We start from the raw sequence: 23,195 nt of genomic DNA, 5'->3' as shown, positions 1-23,195 counted from the left end.
ACCGGCAGCCACGGCAGACTAGTCAGGCACAACTCGGAGCAGTGTTGTGAATTAGCTTCCAAGCACAGAAGAGGCACCACCAGGCCAAATGGGCCCTTCACCACTGCAGTGCCAGCCGAGTAAATCCATGAACCGCACCCTGATGTGGAGCCCAGTGAGGAGAGCTGCTCCTGGGTCACAGCCGAGTGAAGCGCTGAGAGGGCTCTCTTGGGGGTCTTATCTGGGTCTTATCTGTAAGAAGTCCCAGCAAAGATGGGCTGGCGAGGACGAGGGGAGAGTGAGCTGCCGACAAGCGCGCAAGGTAGTGAGTACAGCACAGAAGGCAGGGAGAGAAGGCTCAACATGCAGTGTGCATGAGCTCATCAGATAGTGAGTGGCCATTCAGAATGCAGTGAGTGGGCAATCAGGCAGTGAGCGGGAGCTAAAGAAGCAGCGAGCTCAGGCAGAGAGTGTAGTGCCTGGATGCTTAGGAGGCAGAGTTCAGCAAGCAGCGCTGAGGTGGGCAGTCAGCAGGCAGGGAGAAGGACCATACACAGGCAAGAAACTCCGCAGTCAGTGAGTGGACACTATTCCATGTTACAAAATACAAATCACTCTTTGAAAGCTTTAATAGAGTAATAACAATCCATTTTTAAATATTCAATCAACCAATCTGGGAAAGAGTAGCCGCAAGCTCCACCATTTCCACCAAGAATGAAAAACACAATGGCATTGTAAAGATTCACTAAGTGACAGTAGACGAGCTTTGGGTAAACACGTCCCAACAGAAAGCCGCACACCACGTGACGGCCAGAAGGACCAACTGCAAGCCAATGCATGGGAAAGCGACGGGGGTGGATGTCCAATCACAACAAGACCTGTGCCGGATTTCAGCCAGGAGACACTCACCCACGTATCCTTGGTCCATCTTCTTTTAATTTCCCCGCAGCCTCACAAATTCCAAATGCCCAGGAAGCAGCCGTCTCTGCTACGCATGCTCGCTGTATGTAGCACTACCGCTGACTCGTCAGCGAATTTTGATACAACGTACACGGCCAACGGGAAAGGACAACGGGGCGGCGGGATGGAGAACACGGCCAACGGGAGGGGGTTGGGAACAAAGGGAACGGGAAGGGGGTGGGGGCGGGGGTTAACATGCATTTCCATTGCTAGGACACACCAAGATGCAAAATGGCGTTGGGCTGTCCACAGTCCCTACAGACACGCGCATGCTGTTGTTTGCTATGGACACATGGCAAGAGCAGCCATGTTTGTCCATGCAGACGCTCGCATACAAGCCCTCCGCTGAATTGATTCCAAAAGGTGCTCTCCATGCGAGAGCAGCGCATGCGCTGCTTTTGACAGGCGAGACCTAAAAAAAACGCTTCCTGGTACTAAACTGCGCAGCGATCAAGCAGCACTTAACAATCAATTGCCAGCCCCTGGAAGGAGGGGACGGGAGCGGGGCGGACTGGCAGCAAGCGAGATTAGGAGCGTGAAGCTGAGAAACAGATGTGCTCCCTGTCAAGCCGTTTGTCTTCATTTGGGATGAGGAACGATCATGAGCAGATATTTATAGAGCAGCCTGAGAGCGGAGTGCTGGTCTGTCTGTCACAGCTTTCCTCATTCCGCGCTAATCAAATGTTGTTTTAATGTTTTAGATAGGGATGCCCTGTCGCTCCAGTCTCGTGATACGCTTTGGAGTTTTTTTTGTAGCTTTATATAGCGCAAACTCGACCCCATGGTATTGGAGCGCTTTTCATGAGCACCAGTTAAGGACTCATTCATTTTTGGCAGGCACGGGGAGATTAAGTGATTTGTCCAGAATCACAGGATGTTGAGCCAACACCAGACTCGAACCTGGTTCCCCAGCTCCGAACTTGGCAGCTCTGGCTGTTAGGCCACATCCTATATACATCCTGTGAAACGGAGTTGCATTGTATTCTTGGGGTGAAACGACATACAGCACAGAGTGCAGCATAAAATAACTCATGTCTTGTACAGTTCAGTTCTGAACACACAATTGTGCTCTCCAGAGGGCAGTAGGGCATTTCATATGCCAAAATGTAGGCAAACCAAGGGTTAGTAGGACTGGTCATCACACACTGCCTGCTACCACCACACTTGCAAGCGTAAGCCTGTGAGGTTGGCATTTCCAATCTAGAACCAATTATTCATGTGTCGTCATCACCAAACCAGACACTGTGAGCTCATATATGTTACTGTGTGAGCTGTCCACTTTGCTGATTGGCTGTTTGGAGCGTAAGTGAGCCTCTAGAAGTTGTTGTGGTCGCCCAGCACTCCGGGGCCATACATGCCTGCAAACAGAGCTTTTCGAGCTGCATAAAAGGGAAATAGCTCATCAAACAGAGAAGGACTTCTGATTTATGATTTTTAGATTTTGGCTATAGGTGGCTTTAGTTGTCTGTTCTCAAGGCCTATTGTCTCCAGTACATTACATATTCGTAGAGCACGCATTCGGCCAGCCTCTTGCTCATTATTGGATAGCTCACTTCCTTGCCTCTAGTGCTTTAAATGGGCAGGTACTCGCCCGTACTGAGTACCTGTACTTCTTTAATTTGAATAGGAGAGTAGTTGCACTTCCTAACACTTCTGCAGTACACTTAAAGGAAGATTACCAGCACGTCTCAGGAGCAAATAGGCACTCTAAATTGTGAGTACCTGCACTTTTATGTTTCCATTTAAAGCACTGCCTGTGATGCTATGGCTTTCCTCCGTATTCTTGTGTTATTGTTGTGTTTCAGGAGCCTTTCGGTCTCACAGTGGTCCGATTGGATGATGTATCCTTCCACTGCTGACAGTGGCTGAGAGGGACTATCTTTGATCCCCCATACTCCACTTTTCCTGCTCATTCCCTCTACCCAGGAGAAAGTAGTATCTCTTGTTCCTTCCAGTCCTCTTGTGTTTTTAAAAAATATATATGTATTTGCTTTTTTAGGCCAACCATACACATTGTTACACATTTTAGGGGTTTAAAAAGTCCACTTGTGTGAATGTTTCGTGGCTTTTGCTGGCTGGAAAAGGGAGCCTCGTTTTTTACACCACTAATACACTAGACACAGCGCGTTCTTTGCCGGCTTCACCAGCTGCCTCACAGGCTGCTTCTCGCAGTAATATCAAAATGCAGCGCATCAGCCCTAGCATTATTTAGCAGCAGAACTTGTGAAAGATTATCTCTCAATTAAGACCTATGCCATTTGCAGGCAGTACACTTGAGAGATGTGTGCGTGTGTGTGTTTGTGGGGGGGGGGGATCGGTCTATGCACGGCCGGGCATGCCTTGTGTTCCCAGTGGGCTGGATGCCTTGGAGGCTGGTTTTAAGAGCCCAGAGCTGTTCCTGGTGCCTCTGCCACCTACCACAGCTCTACCAGGGTAATTGTAGCAGGTACAGGAGGCTTGAAGAGAGAGAGAAAGGGAGGGAGGGAGAAGGTAGAAAAGAAAGCCACCAGGGAGAGGGAAGAGAGCAGGGCCGGACTGGGAACCAAAACGGGCACTGGCAAAGTGCTCAGCCGCCCCCCTCCCCCCCCCCCCCCCTGAGTTGGGGGTGCAGCCGAGCTGCTTGCCACGGCCGGTTTCAGACGATTTTGTTACAGCGGCCGATATTGCAGCTATGCTACAAAAACGGCCCTGTAACCAAATCGGCCCCCAGGGGCCCAAAACCAGCCCCCAACCCTGGCGGCCCACAGGGTAAATGCCCGGTGCCCGCTACAGCCAGTCCGGCCCTGGAAGAGCGAGAGGAGAAAGGGAGAATGGATGGATGGAGAGAGATAGCACAAGGAGAAGAGTGAAGCGGGGCGAGTTGGAATCTTCTTGCCTGCTTTTGACTCCAGGGTCCCGCCCTTGGTGAATGTGTTACGCACGTCGCCCCCCCCCCCCCTCAAACTCCCATCTGTCTACAAATATCAGTTCAACCTCAGTTCATAAGAAAATCATAAAATAATCTTACGACATAAGCAACATGGTTAAACAAAGTATTCATTTCCATAGTGGGATAGGATTATGGGGGTGATATCATAACAAAAGCCAAGGTGCGTTGTTACAGTGGAACGACGGAAACACAGGGAGGTTGTGTATATCTTACTGGGTGTTCTCGTGCTGCATTCGTGATTTTTTGGAAGTTCCCCGCCTTGGTTCTAGAGTTGTCCAAATTTGATCTAGCATCCTCAAAAAAAAGGTGTTATGCACTGCAAAGTGAAATGCATATGCATTGTATAGATTATATTTAAACGATAGCAAGTGTTTTCTGTTTTGGGGTCTAAAGGCATATTTTATATTTTTCTGCAAGTTGAGTGCCTCAGGGTTTTGTGTGAACTGTGTTTAGGGGCACCGCATCTGGACCCGTATTCTGTAATTCGTGCACTGTCCCTTTTTGCAGCAGGGTGCACCTGTTTTAAGGTACATCTTACAATCAATGTTCTGCTCCCAAGGTAGCCGAGAACCCGTGCCTGCCCTGGGGGCCCTAGGGGCAACACATTAGGGAAAGACACACTAGCTGCTTGAAGCACTATGCAGGCAGTGCTTGTCTGCACTTCAAAGGGGGACAGGGACCTCCTTACAGCCCGATGAACTGCCTGACTGCACCCACCTGCAGGAGGATGTTCGAGGCATCCATAGAACCCTCTTTCCCTCTTCCAAAGGGCTACCCTTGGAGGGGCGCGCTAACAGTGCACCACCTCTTTGTGGCATACTGACAGTGCGCCTCCTGCAGGCCTCTGCACCCGAATCCATAATACTGTGCCCAGGGCTTTAAGTGAGCCGGGTCTCACCGGTGCTGAGCACCAGCAGTTTTTTCAAGGGGACCTTGAAACGGGTCTCTATCGGGCTCTGTTTTGTGCCCTGGCACAGGCGGCCCGTTTTTTTCCGGACTGCAGTGACAGCAGGCACTTCGATGTGCGCGTGCTCACACTGCTCACTTCTCACTAGTGGAGAAGGTAGGGCATGACGTCATGCCTGGTGAGCGTTGTAGGGGAAGGGAAATCCTTTAAAGAGAGTCATTTTCTCTCTGGATTTCCCTCCTCTTTTTGAAACTCAGGAGCAGCAACATTGTGGTGGTGTCACCAGGGCTTTAAATGGAAGCATTTTCAATGTTATATATAACAAGCCATAGTTGCTGCTTATTTATCTTATGCAACTAACAGCCATTGACAAAGCCAATAGTCCTGACTTGTAGGTATGATGCTACTTGTTGTAACATATATCTGGATGCAATGACAGAAGCAGCAAAATACAGGTCGGGCGGCACACTATGTTACGCACAGACTTTTAGCTTACGTGTTTTTAAGCCATGCCCTTAATTACATTGGCCATGCCCCTTTGAGAGACCCCCCCCCAGTTTTTTCATCCCACATAAAGTCATGACTGTGCCGTTGCAGAGACAAAGTGTTCATTTTAATGGGGACATCCCCCCTTGAAAATGAGAGAATAGAGTAGCACTGGTGCTGTATGTATCCCGGCACTATCTATATTGCAGAAGAGACAAACAAGCCTCTGTAGCCCCTTCGTATTCTACAGTGCTTTGGGGGACAGTGAACGGGCGCACATGCCCTCTGTGCCCCAGGTCACTGCACATAATGCAGCCCCTGGATGGCAGTGGGATTTCAAAAGTGTGCTAAATTGAACTGTGTTTAATGTTATCAAACACACATAACCCCCAAGGCACTCTTACAAGTATGGACTATTAATATTCTGCTCATACCAAGTGCCATCTTGGTGCTATAATACTTGATACTGAATTGTACCCATTTTAATCTAGCTCTTGAAGATAAAGGGCTGATAGAATTATCTATGCCCTGCTAGCTGCAAACAGATCCCTGCAGTGATCTGTTCATACACTGGACATAGACAACGACTGTGTGATGCACCTGCCCTGTAAGCGAAAGTGACGTAGCACACTGTAGAATATCAGTGAAATCTGGAAGAGCATTGTTTGTTAGACTAAAGATGAAAAAATGAAAATATTCATATTTCGAAAAATCTTGCAATGTAGTTTTTCATGCAACACTACTGCCATTTCTAAGCACATTCAGTATCTGAGCCCATATTACAAACAGGACGCAATGGGCCCATTAACTGTATCCCTCGGGGCACTGTAGTATTACAGAAAGGACCGCAGACCATTGTGTGGCATCTTCTTTAATACAGCTAGCGCCTGTGCACATATAGCGCTTGAGCTATCTTAATGGGGTGTTGCCTCATTTCCATGGCGGTTCAGCCTCTGCAGATGAGAGAGACATTGTGCATATGGAGCGCATATGCAAAGACACCATTAGGTGGCGCACCGACTGTGCGCCACAGAGAGGTGTTGCATAGTCTGTGTGCTACTCGAGAGTGCCTTGTGAAAGGAAGGAAAGGGAGTCCCATTAACCCCCGCAGACAATCACCCTGCAGGTGATCACAGCCACTCACTTCACCCACCTACAGGGGGATCTCCAGCCTCCTGTTGAAGTGCGGGCCTAAAGCCGCCTTCGCGGTGACAGCCGGTGCGGCTGCTTCAGACAGCCGCCCGCCTTTCACTAATTCACTGAACTCAGGCCCGTTGCAAGTCCTCGGATCCTCTAAAGGCACTGCAGTGTCCTTAACAGGGTACAATGTCCCTGTATGCGGCTCGTGCACCTTGTTAAAGGTGGACTATGTGACAGACAGGGACATTACACCATCAGTTTAATACGGGGCCGTAGTATATAGGAGCCCAACTGGCGTGTACGTCTACTTTCTGCCTTTTATGGGGAACTTTGGTTGGGGAGAACAGGCTGCAGATGCTTGCTCTCCCCTATCCAAAGAGCTTGTTCCTTCATGTGCATTCGGTTGTTGCCCCATGAAAATGAGAGCCACACGTTGCATTCCTGTACCTATAAGTATGCAATGCCGTTTTTGTGGCTAGCAATACTTGTTTTTACTCTGCAATTCCTGATTTGAATCTTTCTCTTGCATCACTCTCATTATTCGTGGACCATTGGTTCTCTAACCATTTTAGTTTGGTTTTGGAATCCACTAACTCTGGAGTGAACCATGGCACAGGCTTCTCTGTGTTCGTAAAATGGTGACTAATAGGTGAGACATGTTCCCCGAGTGCCTTATTCAGCCAATTAGTAAATGCTGAGATAATGCTCTTAGCAGACTTAGGCATTTCAAATGCCGAATCCTGTAAAGTTTTTAGAATCCATTCTTTGTGCGTAGGGTGACAGTGTGGACATTGTGCAAGTATAATGCTTTCCGCAACTTATGAACCATGCTCATAGTTGTACTATCCACTTGAATTCTCCATGACATTTCCGCCCAAGATAGGGTGAACCAATCCAGATACCACCCTGTTCAATCTATACTTGGGGGTGTGATTGTAATTTCTATTGTAATGTACATCATATGTCATTTGCTATAGTCTGCGATGTAGTAATATGTGTCCAGTTGGGTGGGTTGAGGGCTATTGGCCTCGCCAGCCTGACGGGATGCTGGGTCCTATGTTTTATGCAATTTCTTTAGCTGAGGCGGTTGCCTCCATGGGGGATGGGGCGGTGGGACCTAAGGGTTGGCCAAGTTGAGATCAGCCATCGTAGTTTGGACTCGCAGCCTGTGGGCGGGGGATTTACTTGTTGCTATGAGTTCAAGTGTTTGAATGTGGGAGCGAGGGAAACTGGTTTTATGGTGGTACTTATGTATATGTGTCACAGTGCGTGTTTCAACTTGATATGGCCACCGAATGGAAATGTATGACCTGAAATGTTCGGGGACTGCGCCAGCCTAGCACAAAACAAAGGGTTTACTCTTACCTCCATCGGTATGGGGTTTCCGTGGCCTTCCTTCAGGAGACACATACATGGGGAACGTATATCAAACACCTACGACGTTGGTGGCAGGGTCAAATCTTTTCAACATCATATTCAATCTATGCTAAAGGGGCATTGATATGGATAGCGCCTTGTGGTCCATTTGTCATGAAAGGGATGAAGATTGATCCGGAGGGCCGCGATGTGATCATTGCTGGGGGGTTGGATGCATGTGATGTTTGTTTGGCGAACGTGTATGCTCCCAATGTTGATGATTATGAATTTTTTGGAACAGTTCTGTGGTTCTTTGCAGAACCTTGACGGTTGATAGTGGAACTACTATGGGCTAATGGGAAGAAGAGGGTTAGCTTAACTACTTTTAAGTGCCCATGGAGTAGGGGTGGTCTTGAGTTAAACATACACAAAGAAGGGAAGACCTGTAAAGTAGGCCTGGGCAAAAATTTCGTTCCGTTCGCGGAAATTGCGATAATTTGACATTTTTGCGTTCCGCGGAGAGCGCGAAAATGTCAAAAATTCCGGTTTCCGCAGCTTGGCGATAATTTGTTTCTTGCTCGCGCTGTAAAATGATACATTCTCGCGCGCGCGCGATCGCCTTACCTGAATCCCTGCGTTCGCCGACAAGTTTTCTTGATCCGGTCGCGTTCTCCATGAGATGTTGTATTGTTTTTAGCCATTTGCGCTGTCTCGCGACAGTTCGCGCCCGCAGTGACGTCATGCGTCGCGCGATCACGTCTTTCTTCTCGCGATCATGCACCGCGAGAACAACTCAAAACAAGATGGCCGCGCCCGCAAGCAACCACATGGGTAAGTTGGCGACCCGCAACCATGCAGAAAATCTCGCGAACATGCCGGAAAAAAACTTCCGCATCTTCGCGATATTTCTGCTTGTTTGCGATAATTTTAAACATTCTCGCGATAATTTGCGAAGGTTAATTCCGCAAATTCCGCCCACCCCTACTGTAAAGTCAATTAGTTTATCACAATCTGCATATCAGGAAAACCCAGAGGGTTTTCAATACAACCCTCACCCACTAGTTAGTGGCATGCTTCATCATTGGGCCACTACTACACCCTGCTGCAGGCACAACAATATTTTTTTTTAAAATACACTCTAGGGATCCATTTATGCAGAGACACTGATTCCATTAAAACTATCTAGGAGGGTACCACCTATATTATTTTACTTTTGGGTCCTTCCTGATAGAATTAAAAAATGTATATCATGGGTGTACTTGGGAAATTAATCCTGTCGCCCTCTCTGCTTTATATAGACATGTTTCTTGCCAGATTCTATAGCCCCCTAGGGGTCTATGGCATTCTTCAGGCTATAGATCCCGTTTTCTTACCTCCCAAAATATTTCCTTAGTGAGGTTTTTAGTGTACACTTAACTGAGTAGTTATAGTAACAAACCAGGAATTTCCTGAGTTTTAAATATCCACCCGGAATACAGGAAGTGAGTGGGACATCGTCCTGATGCCACACTTACTCCAACGAACGATCATCACCCAGTCCGTCCACTCTGCTCCCTGTGCCTGGGTCTTGAGTTACCCTGCCTGAAACTGTACTATCTTGCTCACTCAGTTGCAGCATGTGGTCCACAGGTTGGATGGCCAGGAGAATATGGAATACAGGTTACTGAAAGGTACCTGCAATGGAGTTCCACTGCCCAAGTTATTGATGATGGGGGTGAGAGCCCCATCCACCATGTCCTATGTAGTCAGACAGGTGTGTGGGGTGTGGGAGAGAGCAGTCAGGACAGTGCTGAGGAAGGATCCCTTTGTGCCCGAAATGAACATCTGGCAATTTGCTCATTTAAACTTCTTGAACAAACTGTGTCCATAAATAAATGGAGGGCTGGAGATTGTGCTACTCTGTGGTATCTATTTTCAGATGATAGATTAATTACCCTGTCAGACTTCATAGAAACACTTTAACTTTAATCTGTGGATCTATGGGCCCCGTGCATCAAACTGAAAACCGGTCGCAAACGGGCAGATTCTCAGAATCTGCCCCTTTGCGACCGGAATTTTTACATTTGGGATGCATCATCCCAAATGCAAAAATAGCAAATTGCGATTGCATTTAAGGAATCGCAAATTGTGATTCCTTAAATGCAATGCTAGAATCAATTTAAAATATCGATTTCGATTTTGCGACTCGTAATTTGCGAGTCACAGTTAAGGAATTTGTAGGAATTGCTTTTTTTTTTAGCGATTCCTACATGCATGGGCTTTTGCAATTCCTTATTAGCGAATCCTTATTTTTCGCTAATAAGGATTCGCAAATGGCATTTTTGATGCATGTGCCAGTATATATTTATCCCTTTCTTCTAATTTAGCATTTCCAGTGCACTACCCTATTTCCAGCCTATTCTTCTCTCAATATATCTTCTAGCCCAACTTTCTGACCCATCTCAAACTTCTTTCTACTACTCTTTTGAATGCACTACCCTATCTCTCACCCTATACATCTAACAATATATCCTCTACATCCACTCTCTCATTTATCTCAAACCCCATACCACTATTATGATCCACAAAAGAACCCTTTCTAGACTCTCTCCTACTCTACCCCTCCTTGCATCATCTGACACCTCTTTTACCTTACCGATCACCCAAACAAACCTTTCTAAACTCTTCCCTCTGACTCTACCCCTCCAAAACCCCTTTTACTCATCCAAAAGCCTCTTCCTACTGCTATGACCTAAAACCAAAACCCAAAAAATAAATCCAAATCCTTCACTATTCTATCCCTCCACTATCCTTTTCAATCAAAATAACAGACCAACAAGTTCACTTCTCAAATTTCATATTCCACTATACTAATTCACCACTAATCCTTTATGGGTTCCAGAGTTGCGTGCTACTCGCCAATAAAGCATTTAAACACCCCATCAGGGTTACAAGCGCTATATAAATGCAAACCTTTTTCCCTTTTCTACCCCTCCCCACCCCTCTCAATCCAAATAAATGACAAACCTATTCACCACTCAAATTACTTTCATGTTTCACCATATTAATTCAACACTAATCCTTATGGGTTCCGGAGTAGCGTGCTACGTGCCAAAAAAGCGCTTCAAAACCCCATCAGGGGTAGCAAGTGCTATATAAATACAAACCTCTTTCCCTCTTCTATCCTGCACCTACCCTTCTCTATCCAAATAACTGAATAACATATCCACCACTCAAGTTACTTCATATTTCACCTTACTAATTTTCAACACTAATCCTTTATGGGTTCCGGAGTAGTGTGCTACTCACCAGAAAAGAGCTTCAACACCCATTAGGGGTAACAGGTGCTATATGAATGCAAACCTTTCTTCCCCTTCTATCCCTCCGCATATACTTCTCACTCCAAATAACTGACTAATATCCACCACTCAAATTACTTTCATATTTCACCATACTAATTTACCACTAATCCTTTATGGGTTTCTGGAGTAGCGTGCTTCAACACCTCATCAGGGGAAACAAGCGCTTTATAAATACAAACCTTTTTTTTCCCCCCTCTTCTATCCTTTTGCTATCCTTCCGAATCTAAATAACTGACTAACCTATCTACCACTTAAAATTTACATGCATCTTTCACTATACTAATTCAACACTAATCCTCTATGGGACCCATGTAGAGTAGAGTAGAGTGCTACTCGCCGAAAAAGCGCTTCGACGCCTTGTCAAGGGTAGTAAGCGCTATATAAATGCAATTACAATACAACACAATAAACTGGCTGACGATTTACAGGTCTCAGCGGCAATGCTCTCCGAGCTATTGCCCCCTCGGATGAGTTGCCACTATATATACAAGCAAAGCTGAGAATGCTGAAATGGCAAAGGAGATGACGCAAAGACGTATAGCCTATGTTAAGTAAACGCTATCAGTGAATCATTTTTATCGCACATGCCCAGGGACAGACAGCAATGCACTGTACTTGTCAAATGTGATACGTTTATGTTCAAGCAGGGGGGGGGGGTTTACGTGTTGTTTCTCCTTGAAATACTGCAACTTTCATAACTATGTCAGCATTTTACTGTGATTATGAAAATGCCAATAATCAACTATACTTTAAAAAAAAAAAAATTGTGCGTCAAAAGCCATTGATGCATCACTTTGGTCTGAACTACACTTGGTTTCGATGACTCTAAGATCGGCAAGGAGAAACGGATAAATGAGGGATCAGGCCAAGTACATGGATGAAATAACAGCTCTGGTACTTTGGTCCATAATAAAGCTAGGAGAAGTCCCTTTTCATGCTTGGGTTTAGTAATATACCACTGACATGAAGTTTGACTGGGATTGACAAATGATGTACATGGAACTCAGCCAATTGTATCCTTTGACTTCAGATGAACAAGATGAGGCTAGTTACTTTCACTCAGCAGGCCAACGAGAATATGACAAACATCTGCATATCACTGCCACAAAGAGGGGAGTTATCCTTTAAGCCGCTTATCAGATGACAAGAACGCCAGATACATATCTGGACTCCGTTGATGTCAGCAGAATTCTTTAGATATTCTTGGTTTATGGCGGATTTATGAACATGTTGTAGCAGTTTGGAGCAGTTTTGCTAGGATTTTAAAAGAAAATCAGGGTTTAGCCAATTATTGAAAATTTGCAGTAGGACCAGGTATAAATGATGGCGACTGCGAGCTTGATATTTACATGTACAATTTTTCAGTACGGTTGATTTACACTGTCCTCTAATAACTACAGTTTTTATAATACTGATGACATAATTAGGTGTTGGGACGTGGTTAGTGGACCTCACATGCTCAGCTGGTGATGTACAGAGTGTATATTCCTGTAAGAAATTGAACCTTCAGGCGAACATCTGCAGCAGAACCTTGGTGTTTAAACCTGCCCTCAGGGCTCTTCCCCAAACACATTTGCATGCAAGTCAAATAAAGTACATATACTGTAGCGTAAATATATGGCACCTGGCAGGAGAAGCATTAAAGGTTATTTATGCATAATGCTAGCCTACAATCTTGAAATAAAATGACACCAAATTTGGCAGAAAACTACATCTTTGTCCAGAAAACATGCTTTTTGTGAGTTGGTGTAAATCTATTCAGTAGTGTTTGAGAAATTAAGGTTCTAAATGTATGTATATATAGGGATGAGAATCCACCGCAGATCCAGCAGAACTCAAGATAAGATCTAATTGGCTGCCACCACATCAATAGCCATTTTTGGACTTGGGGACTCAGTCCACACTCTGTTCTGCGTTCATAGAGATTATCTAAAGATCCTGGGGCAAATTTAACCTCAGTCATCAACGATCACTGGGTGGCAAAGGCAGCAGAAGTGTTAAAGGCAAAACCTGGACCCCACCAGACACTCACTGAAGGCCATTCAATGCCAATGAAGTTAAAATCAAATTTAAGTTGTAGCAAATGTGCACCCGCCTCATATTGTTCTGTGTGATTAATTATGTGCCCCTTTTTCGTATTCTTGAGTATTTGTGCATGTTTAAAAGGAACGAGAATGATCAACAGTTATCCTTTTTCCTGTGCTTTTTTTGTTGGTTTGCTGTTTTTTCACTCTAACGTAGCCTGCGCACAAATGGGATAGAGATGTAACTGGCTAATTTTTTTCAACTTTCAAAACCTGCATTGTAAGTAGTAGCTATTAAGTTCATGCCACATTTACCTATTCTTACATTTTTTTTCTATTCAGGTAAAGAAGGATTTACTGACCCTGCCTTTTATGGTATACATTCCTATATATTTTTTTCAAATTGAAAAAAGGCATGATTAAATGATCTAATATAGTTTGAAAAACTTGCTGAAAAATGAGTGGCTACACTCAGTTGCATTCTGGCGATTTTTTAAGCACTAACAAAATATGACCTTATGTCACAGCAGCACTTGTATCCGTGCTTTATAATAAAATACACTTGTTAAAGGTGATAGACTAACATTCCCCCACTGAATATGTTTTATGACTCACATAGGACTAGCGAGGAAATGGCAGAAACATTTTTCTGTCCCTCAGCCCAATTGTGGGCCTTTTGACTGAGTGTGGCTATTCAGCTTTCGACATGTCTTAAACCACAATTCTTCATGGTCCAGGTGGCTTATTGTTTCTCTTTCTGTCTATATAGTGATAACCCCAGAAGAATCCAGATGTCTTTGACCTCCTGTAGTGTCTTTGATGAATAAGAAGCCACAAATTTCAATTGGGCATGGTGATTGCTGGGCTAAACTTACCCAATCACATTATTCATATGTGATGTTGTTCTATCTAATGTACAAAACACGAGGAAAGGCAAAATTGAGAAACACAACTAAGGAAAACAAAATAAAATACTTACATTTGCCAATGTTGCAAGTCACTAGCCCACCTGTTCCACTGAATGCTTTGTGATGCTGATTCCTTAAGGTTTGTGGGTGCACTTTGAGTTATAATTTGCTTGGCTCTGTACTGGCCGATAATCACTTGCATGCCCAGATGCTCTAGTTTAATATCTTGTTAGTCAGTGCAATGACGTCACCTGCATACTCCTACCTTCTGATTTCTTTGCTTCCATACCCATATCCTATTGTCTCATCGCTTGCATGACTTTGAGTTCTTATCTCAACACTTGCATGGTCTAATATCACCACTTACATATGCTTGTGTTTTGATGTCACCACTTACATATGTATGTGTTCTAGTGTCATCACTTTTCAGACCATGTGCATAGATGTAATGGCTTGCATTTCCATGTACCCTGACTTCATCACTTGCATACCAACATGATTTGATCACATCACCGGCATAATCATATGGTCTTACCCCAACACTTAGATACACCAATTATTAAATGTTATCACGTGCTTGCCCATCACATTTGCGACAGCTGCCTGAATTACCATGCATTCCAACGTTCACGCGTGCATAGCCATTTGCTCTTAAGTCATCGCTTGCCATGACGGGTGTTCAGAAGAATCATTCATTTGCTGATGCACACTGTTGTGTCACATAAGTGCTCATGTTCTCTGATGAAACTCATGCATTTCCCAGAATGCATTGGTATATAACATGCATGCCCATTGGCTCCGATGTCATCACTTGCACGTCCCTGCTTCTGATGCCATCATGTGCATGGTCATGCATGTTGATGCCCTCACCTGCAAAGCCTTGCACTGATATGATGTCAGCGCTGATCAGCTATTAAGAATGCTGCAAGGGACGTTTTTCCTCAAAGTCAAGAAATAGTGTATCCTACTGACTAACATACTCCTAGCATTACAGGTCAATGTTTAATCATTTTGAGCAAAATACATTTTCCAGTGTCCATTTATAGACTGGTTCACTTGTTAAACGTGGCCATTAAGTGGAGAAAAACCTGTTCTTCTTACCCATTCCAAGCTCACTCACAATTACAAACAATATGCATTCTATAATGTTCTTTTGTATGATGACGTCTGTGTGGGGTTTGGGACATATTGTGGCATCATTCACTCGATGTTCCCTTTACTTCCATATCAATGTGAGGATTAAATACATAATGGTCACTCGATTAACTTTATTCCATAGGACCCCATAACACTCCAGAATCATCTTGTCACAGTGTTTCACACCAATTCCATAAGGGTGGATTCGGAAGGGATAGCTAATACTGGACAACTGAAATAGTGAATCAGGTCAAATAAAACATTTCAGGAAACACTCTCATCACAAATGAAATATGCGATGATAAAATGTTGGATAGATGTATGGCGAACACCAGAGTAGAACTTGGCAATTAATTCGTAAAAAAACAGAAAACACGCCCGATGGAATGACTGGGATCTGTGTCCATGTGCTATTTGGTTGTGCCATAAATCGTACGATTTGCTGAAATACTCTGGCAGGTGGCAGTCATTTTCTTCATCCCTGGCTGAAAGAGTTTGTCCAGTGACAGTCTATTCCCCTAAAATGCCTGTGAGGATTAGTGCTGATGGGTTGAAGGGTGTAATATACGTGTGTAGAGAGAGCTCCAGTCAACTTGCTGCCTGCAGGGTGGAATTTGTAGCTGTATTATTTTGTTACCTTCTACAAATACCAAGGCAATCAAACACCACCTTTTGCTTCAAGACTCTTGACAGTAGTGTCTTTGTTTATATGTTAACCGAGGCAATAAACAGAAATGTGTATAAAATATTATTAGGAGGGCTAATCAACAGTAAGAACTTAAATCTCAGCAAGGAATGCTGATAAATGTTCTCCCAATAACAGTTAGTTTGAACGATAGCCTCTCGTTTTATGTCCTTGAAATACAATTAATATTTGTGCACTCATTTTCTATAGAAGATATCTAAGTATATAGAAATCCAAAATGCTTTGGGTACTGGGGGTGAATGTTTGACATTATTTCAGCATTCGTCCATCAATTGTTCTTTTTGCTTTGGATGCAGAGCACCTCTCCCTCCAGTAAATGATTTGCAAATAGTTTTGCCCATCAGTACACTCAGGGCTGGACTGGCCATAGCGGGCACTGGGTGTTTTCCTGGTGGGCCAGAAGCATGGGGGCCAGTTTGAGAGGAGTAGGGTTCGGGCCTGTTTTGTTACTGAGGGCCAGTTTTGCAGCAGTGCTGCAGTGTCGGCCCCCTGTAACAAAAGCGGCAGCAGGGGTGCTAAAGCAGTGGGCAGCAGTGCTAAAGCAGCAGCACTGCTTCTCACTACCACCCCAGCCCCCCCACGCCCCATGGCCGGTCCAGCTGAATTGCCAGGCTGGTTTGTGTTCCCAGTGGGTATCATACGGTACTAACGCAGGTGCACTTTCTGTGTCATTTTTTAGTTATACAAATTTTTCTTCACTATTCATATCCCACACAAAATTCATGTTCGTTTTATGAGATGTCTCACTTGCATTGTCTTTTGTGCAAATCTGGGTATGAACCTTGAAATATACTCAGGCAATCCCAGGAAAGACCGTAACTGGTCTTTGGCTTTAGGACTGGGTGCATCGACAATGGCAGAAACAATCATTTGTTGAAGTGCCGCCACATCATAAATGTTCTAGTGCCCCAAATATTCTATACGATTCGTTGCAAATGTATGGTGAGATCATTCTCCTCCAGAATAGTTAACAGTTGGAGCAAAGTCTTTTCATGAGGTCCATGAAAGACTCCATTGACCAAAATGTCATCTTGGCAGTATGACACGTTGGTTACATTCTTAAAAGGTTGGTGCTTAGCTCATTATAAAACTGCAAAAGCAGATTCTAAGTCGAAAGGCATTTGTCTGTACCTGATAGGTCCTCCTGGTGCTGTGAAGCACGCCAATGCTTTTGAGTCTTTGTGGAGAGAAATGTTTTGATATGCCAACAACAGGATGAGGGTGATCCACACCGTCACTCCATTAACTGTCATCAGCTTTTCTCCAATGTTGGATAAGGGTGACGATCCACTCAAACACTGATATTCAAGTCCCTTAATTCAACATACAATCCTATATAGTAATTCACCTAGTGCACTACAACCATTCATATGATTATGTCTCCACAATCGCTCCCTGCGGTGCCAACTGCTCAAGCTCCCTCTTTAAGTCTTTCCTCACACATTAAAGCATATTCCTTGCTTTGTGCGTTCTACACTCTGCATTGTCTTTTTTTGTGCTACACAGTGAATGAAACCCTTCAGCAAACCTAGTGAATCTGAAATTTTAATTTTAAAAAGATGTGCCTATTTTAATGTTTCGTCCTGATCCTTTCCAGACACTGCTATAATATCATTGTATCCGATAACCAGATTGGTATGATTTGGGTACCATTTCATTAAATTCTCTTTTGGGGACAAACTAATAAACATGACCCATCTTTAGCAGCATACACGTTTGAGGGAATTCTCATGCCCTAGAATTCCAATGAAGAATTAAAATATGCCACAATGTCAATCAGCTTGTTGCCGTACCCAACCATTTTAATAGCAGGCGATTCAATTCTGTGTCTCCAACAGTTGCGATAAGTTGTTCCATATTAAGATGCACCTAGCACCGGCCTCAGCTAACACCTTAACCTTCTTACTCCAATATGAATCTTCCAAAAGGCCCATCCCTCCTCACATTGCCAAACTCCCGGATGTGTTGGCATGACACACTTCTCTAATTTGAGTTTTCTGTTACTCTTGGTAGACACACTTTTACCTTTACAAACTCAAGCAAAGTTCCCTTCACTTTTATGGTATACCTGACCAATGGCTGGACACTTTATTTGCTTGAAGTGACATGGCCATCCAACCCACACCGGAAACAAACATACACACCCTCTATAACTTGGTTTTGGCCCAGGATTTAAATATTAATAATAATAATAAAATGAATTTTGTTAGGCGCACAGCTACCCCAAAAGGGGTGTCCCGGCGCTGAAGTGGACAAGGGCAAATCAATAGGCTAAGGTCTAAACGGAGCGACTAAATATTCTGAAAGTCATGCTAACATCTGCCTGACCATTCATACTTAGCAGTCATTCAAGAGTTTCACAATAACGAGTTAACTGTCTCATTCCTTGTAAAATAGATTCAAGTCATTTAGCAATTTTGACTGCTTTGTCCAAGGTCAACTTATCAGTCAATAAATGTTTTTCTTGTTCGATTTCTTGTGTAATAGTTGGTCTCTTATCATTTCCATCATGAAATGGTCTATAAGTATACAAAGCTACTACGGTTCAAGCCGGAAACTTGTTCATCTTCTTTTTGTAGATTAGATTGAGCTGCAAATTTGCTCATTGCAATTCATCAAGAAACTCTTCATCTTGGTCTTTGTCCAATGTGGTTAGATGTATGTTTTGTGTTCAATGCCTAGGCAATGTTTCAATAATCCAGGTGCCTTTACTCATAAACATATCACCTCCATTAGCCCCAATGCAGGCTTCCAGACCTTCCTTTCATTGCTCCCTCTCAAGTTCTGGCTCCTCTGGAACTGCCAGGAATGCAGTAGTTGTTGCTACCCCTTCCACTGTGGTGAGATAGCATAGTGGGTCCTTTAAGCAACTAATATAACTAGATACAATTTATCAAGTTTAAAAGCTCTCTCTCATTCACAGTCACAAAAACCTTACTCTTCAATAACCGCAATTTCATATACCCTCATTTATATACCACGGTTGTCCTTTTCATATCCTGAGTAGCTTTTACTGCAGTGTGCACTGCTCTGCATCACAGGCTCATTGTGCGTTGTTAGTTCTGTACCACACCTCATGTAAGGAAGTAGCGCAGTGCACATATTTGTGCTTGACTGCGGAGGATTACTGTTTTCAATGGTAACTATGAGGCAGGGTTGTGGCCTGACAACGCTTACCTGACTTCACGTGCATTGACGATATACATTGACGTTGTGACGAAATGACGTTAAGGCAGTATATTTCAGGATCACATCCCAGCATCATCTTAACCTAAGAACCAAATTCTGCTATTCGCACATTGTTTTGGAAGAAGTAGGATTTTCTTAACATTTGGCGAACGCTATCTCATTTGACATTGACTTAAAAAGTAAAAGATTTGTTCGGGTGCCCCCGTTTTCAGAGGCATCAAGAGATGAATAGACAATATTGCCAGTTTGTGTGGAAATAGTCCACCAGAGAATAAAAGTTGAAAAATCATGAGCTTTGCAAACTTGGGGTAGGTCAGTATTCAAGATCTGAATGAGATTTTAGTTGCATAATAAAAACCTTAGACACCCTCTTGAAGAATCCTATGCATATCGAGAATGGGAGAGTTTTAGTGAGTACTCCCAAATTACCATCCATCAACAAATGCACAGGAGGGTAAATGTATAGATGTCACTTGCAAGATTACAAAAACGAATAAAAACCCTGCTGTTCTTCGGAGCCCATTATAAACCCTTATGGAGGTGCTACAGCAAAGCCAGAAAAAAGTCAAAAGTTGGAACTACGCCAAGGATGGCATACTTGCTCTGGATTGTAAGGTTGAAACTGAATGGTGTGTCGCTACTTTGAGTGCATACCATTATCCCAGCATGCTCTAACTCTGGAATAAAATTCATTCACATTATCCCCTATTTAAAAAAATGACCCAAATTGAGGATTCCAATTGGTTTGATCCACAGACTTTGAGAGATTTGTACTCTTCCGAGAGCAGCAACAAATGATGTACAATGACACTGTAGAGCCCCTCAACAGTGTTCGCACCCCAGCAATTGAAACAGAGTGGCTTTTTATTCCATTAGGCCTTACCTGTGTTGGCAGCAGTGATTGGAGGGTGGTTTTGAAAGCCCAGGCCCACTGCTGGTGCCTCTGTCATTATCCCCAGCTCCTTGGGATTCATTTCAGCAGCCACTGTGGGTTTCAGTAGAGAAAGAGGGGGACAGAGGCATGGCGAGAGAACGAGTGATCAAAGAGGAAGATGAGAGCAAGAAAGGAAGGAGAGAAAATGAATGGATTGAAAGAGAGATTGAGTGAGAAGCGGAAGGGTGCCAGCTGGTGTGAACATTTTTGCAGGGGCTGGCTTTAGTTCCCTAGTCCAGCCCTGCCCACCATTGCTTAATTAATTAAACATCCTATTTTAAAGTATTTCAATTCAGTTAAAGGGGGCCTTTGTGAACATGGGTTTGGCAAGGACAGATAATGACGCCTGCCGCAAACTCTTTGGGATGTTATTCTCTATTGCCTTGGTGTAGTAATTGTGCTTTCTTCTTGGTGACGTTCCATTATTCACAGAACTGCATCTTTGTTCATCATACTCTTAGTCAGTGGTAAGCAATTGAGCAGGACTAGCCAAGGAAAGAGTGGACCTGTCATCGGCTGATTAGTTGAGCCACTGATGAACTGTTTGATTGGAAGCCGTTTTGTATAGAGCCTCAAAGACCAATGTCTTGATGATATTGAACCCATCACCTAAAACCCGTCAGAAAAGAGAGATCCTCCTTACAGTCACCATCTTAGAGAGTGCACTTATAATGCTCTTCTTAAACATTAGTGCAGAATTGAAACTTTCAACTCGTCAACTAGTCCCAGGATAGTAAGATACTCCCCTGTGAGAGTGAGCACTTGACAGCAACTAATATGGCAAGAACAGTTTAACAGGTGTCTCCGGGTACATGGCTGTCTGTGGAGACCGAGGGTTTGCTACAAAACTGTGGCGACTGAAAGCGAAATATTCAGGATGACTCAGTAGACATTTTAGCAACAACTAGAAGTAGTAGGCAGTCAGAAGCCAGCAGCTTATGATATAATGGGGGTACATTTAATCTAGGATCCACAGAAACAAGGTACATGTCAGAAATAGGATACAACCACTAACCATCTTTCTGGTGTAGCCAATGCCTGTGCATCAGAGTTTTTTTGTTCCACAAAGTAAGTGCAGACATTCTAATGCGTTTTAAAATGTAATAGTAAAACTCAATTTTTTCACTAGCACTGCAGACGCAACACGACACGCTGAAAATTCTAGGGTATAGCAAGCGTTAGCAGTTATGCTGAAACCCCGAATACATCTACAGAAAATACAGAAATCTAAAAATTGGGACATTTGTTTGATGATGGCTTAAAAAGGGAGTACTTCAATTTAACTTGATCCTCTTTTTTTAATGAGCAGTATCAACTACAATTATGCTTTGATAAGTTTTATACTTAACATTTTAAATAAAGGACTCCTGTTTAAAATAAATGTTCTCTGTCTCCTCAAAAGCCTTAGGCAGAAGAGTATGTATCTACTAACTGAGATCTTAAACATTTGTATGATTAAGGTTCTTAGTTGTAAATAATAATATATGAGGCCTTTGCATCGAGGCAGCGCTCTCGCTGCTACTTTAGCAGATACAATTTTGTGTGATGTAGCTGTTACAGGACAGGTAGAAGGCATCTGCTTTTAAGCAGAAATAGTAAGCTGTACAAAAACTGCATATCTCTTAAGGGATGTGATGTTTTTCCACCTATTAACTCACACACGCATCATGCTCACACACATTCACACATCTATACACACAAACACACACACATTTCATGTAGATTGCATGTGTTTTTCTAAATGTTCCCCATAGAAAAATTCATTATTTTCTAGTTGTGGAAACCTACACGGAATTATTTTGAGCTCATTCTAACTATGAAATTCACCCATTTAGCACCATTTTTAATTTAAACATCAAGCGTCTTCATCGAAGGTAAACGTCCTCCGTGTTATATTTCTATATATAAGTGTTCATTCTTGAACTTGATAAAAATAAATGGATTTGTTGATTAAAAAGTTACATACCAAATTCTTCTAATACAACTTTAATCAGTGCACAGACTTTGCGTGTTCAGTTATAAAATAACTTTAATTGCTTAAATAGGAAATAAGAATACTTTTGAAGGGGGTATGTTTTTAGAAGTGAGGCTGAGGAATAAAAATAGCCTGTTGTTCCCTCTTTGGTGGCAAAGATGAATCAGTTTATGATTAGACACTGTCATTTAAAGTGTCTTTTAAATGCCCTAGGTTGCTCTCAACATGTGTTGCTGAAAATATTAAAATGTACATTGTTTATTTCCTCTTCTCAGATTACTATGAAACCACCTCCAAGGATTATATTGAGACCACAGATAACAGAATCACCAATGTGTCCACAGAGGATAAGGAAGACAACATTACGGTGAGTGTGGGTACCTTCTCTGAGTCTGATGCTCTTGTGGACTGTATGGTTGTGTCTTACTCCAGACTTTCCATGGCTGAGATATGCTTATTCATAGACCCAATTCACAAAGCTTCTTTCCCATGAGTCATCAAGTCTTTACTCCTGGAAATTGCACCCAGGAAATGACTATGAAACTCCGTCTGCAAAGGAAAAAAGGAGGTGCCTTGGCAGAGACAGGAAGGATATGCCCCAAAACGTAATAGATATCTAGCAACAGTGGTTTCTCTACACGGAAAGATGTTTTCCTTGTGGGAAAACAAGTAGAACATAGAAACGGTTAAATGCAGACACTCCTGTGCATTATATGCACAGAATATTAGGATTGTACATAGAAATGAATGACTTGGGGATCTTGGTGAATTCCTGAATCTTTGGAAATTTGCATTGATAGTGGGTGTAAATGTATAGGCATACATTTCCAAATAGTTGTAATAGGTCTTATTACTTCAAAGGCAGGTAATGAAACATGACTCCAAAGAATACCCCACAGAAACACTAAGTGCAATATTTTCCAGACCCTCACTCCTTTTTTTATGCTAAGTAATGTTTCTTCCGAAGAGGCCTGTCTCTGGACTTCATCAGAACGGGCAATGTCCACCAAGGCAATCTTCTTGCAGAAACATCTGCACTGGTGACAGAAGAAATCTTCAAAGTAGGCCACCATAATCCAAAGCTCCTCCCTTGGAATGCCGTCCTCTGCAAAACATATGTCCCATTAAAGCCTCTTTAAAGACCCAGATCATTTCAAATGGGGCTGTTTACCCAGACACTAAACACCAGAAGTAATAGCAGGCTGCACCATGAGTGTCCTCTCC

General features: G+C 43.4%; 1 protein-coding gene across 10 annotated transcripts in view; it reads left to right on the top strand.

The window, feature by feature from the left end:
• NTRK2 (neurotrophic receptor tyrosine kinase 2) overlaps positions 1 to 23,195 on the top strand; it is a 539,717-nt gene that overhangs the window by 173,647 nt on the left and 342,875 nt on the right. For 8 of the 10 annotated variants that reach the window (XR_014970375.1, XM_085633106.1, XM_085633104.1 and 5 more), the window contains 2 exons: positions 13,465 to 13,497; positions 22,247 to 22,338. Coding sequence is in view for 9 of the 10 variants with exons in the window: in XM_085633106.1 (XP_085489232.1) it covers positions 13,465 to 13,497; positions 22,247 to 22,338 (125 nt within the window). In the remaining variant the exon portion in view is untranslated. The remainder of the gene's footprint in view (positions 1 to 13,464; positions 13,498 to 22,246; positions 22,339 to 23,195) is intronic. The other 2 variants (XM_085633114.1, XM_085633116.1) reach the window with 1 other exon arrangement.

The sequence above is a fragment of the Triturus cristatus genome, chromosome 2_1, assembly GCF_964204655.1.
Source record: "Triturus cristatus chromosome 2_1, aTriCri1.1, whole genome shotgun sequence".
NCBI classification, from domain to species: domain Eukaryota; kingdom Metazoa; phylum Chordata; class Amphibia; order Caudata; family Salamandridae; genus Triturus; species Triturus cristatus.
Note: the sequence above shows the minus strand (reverse complement) of the source record. Positions and strands in the feature narration are given on the sequence as shown.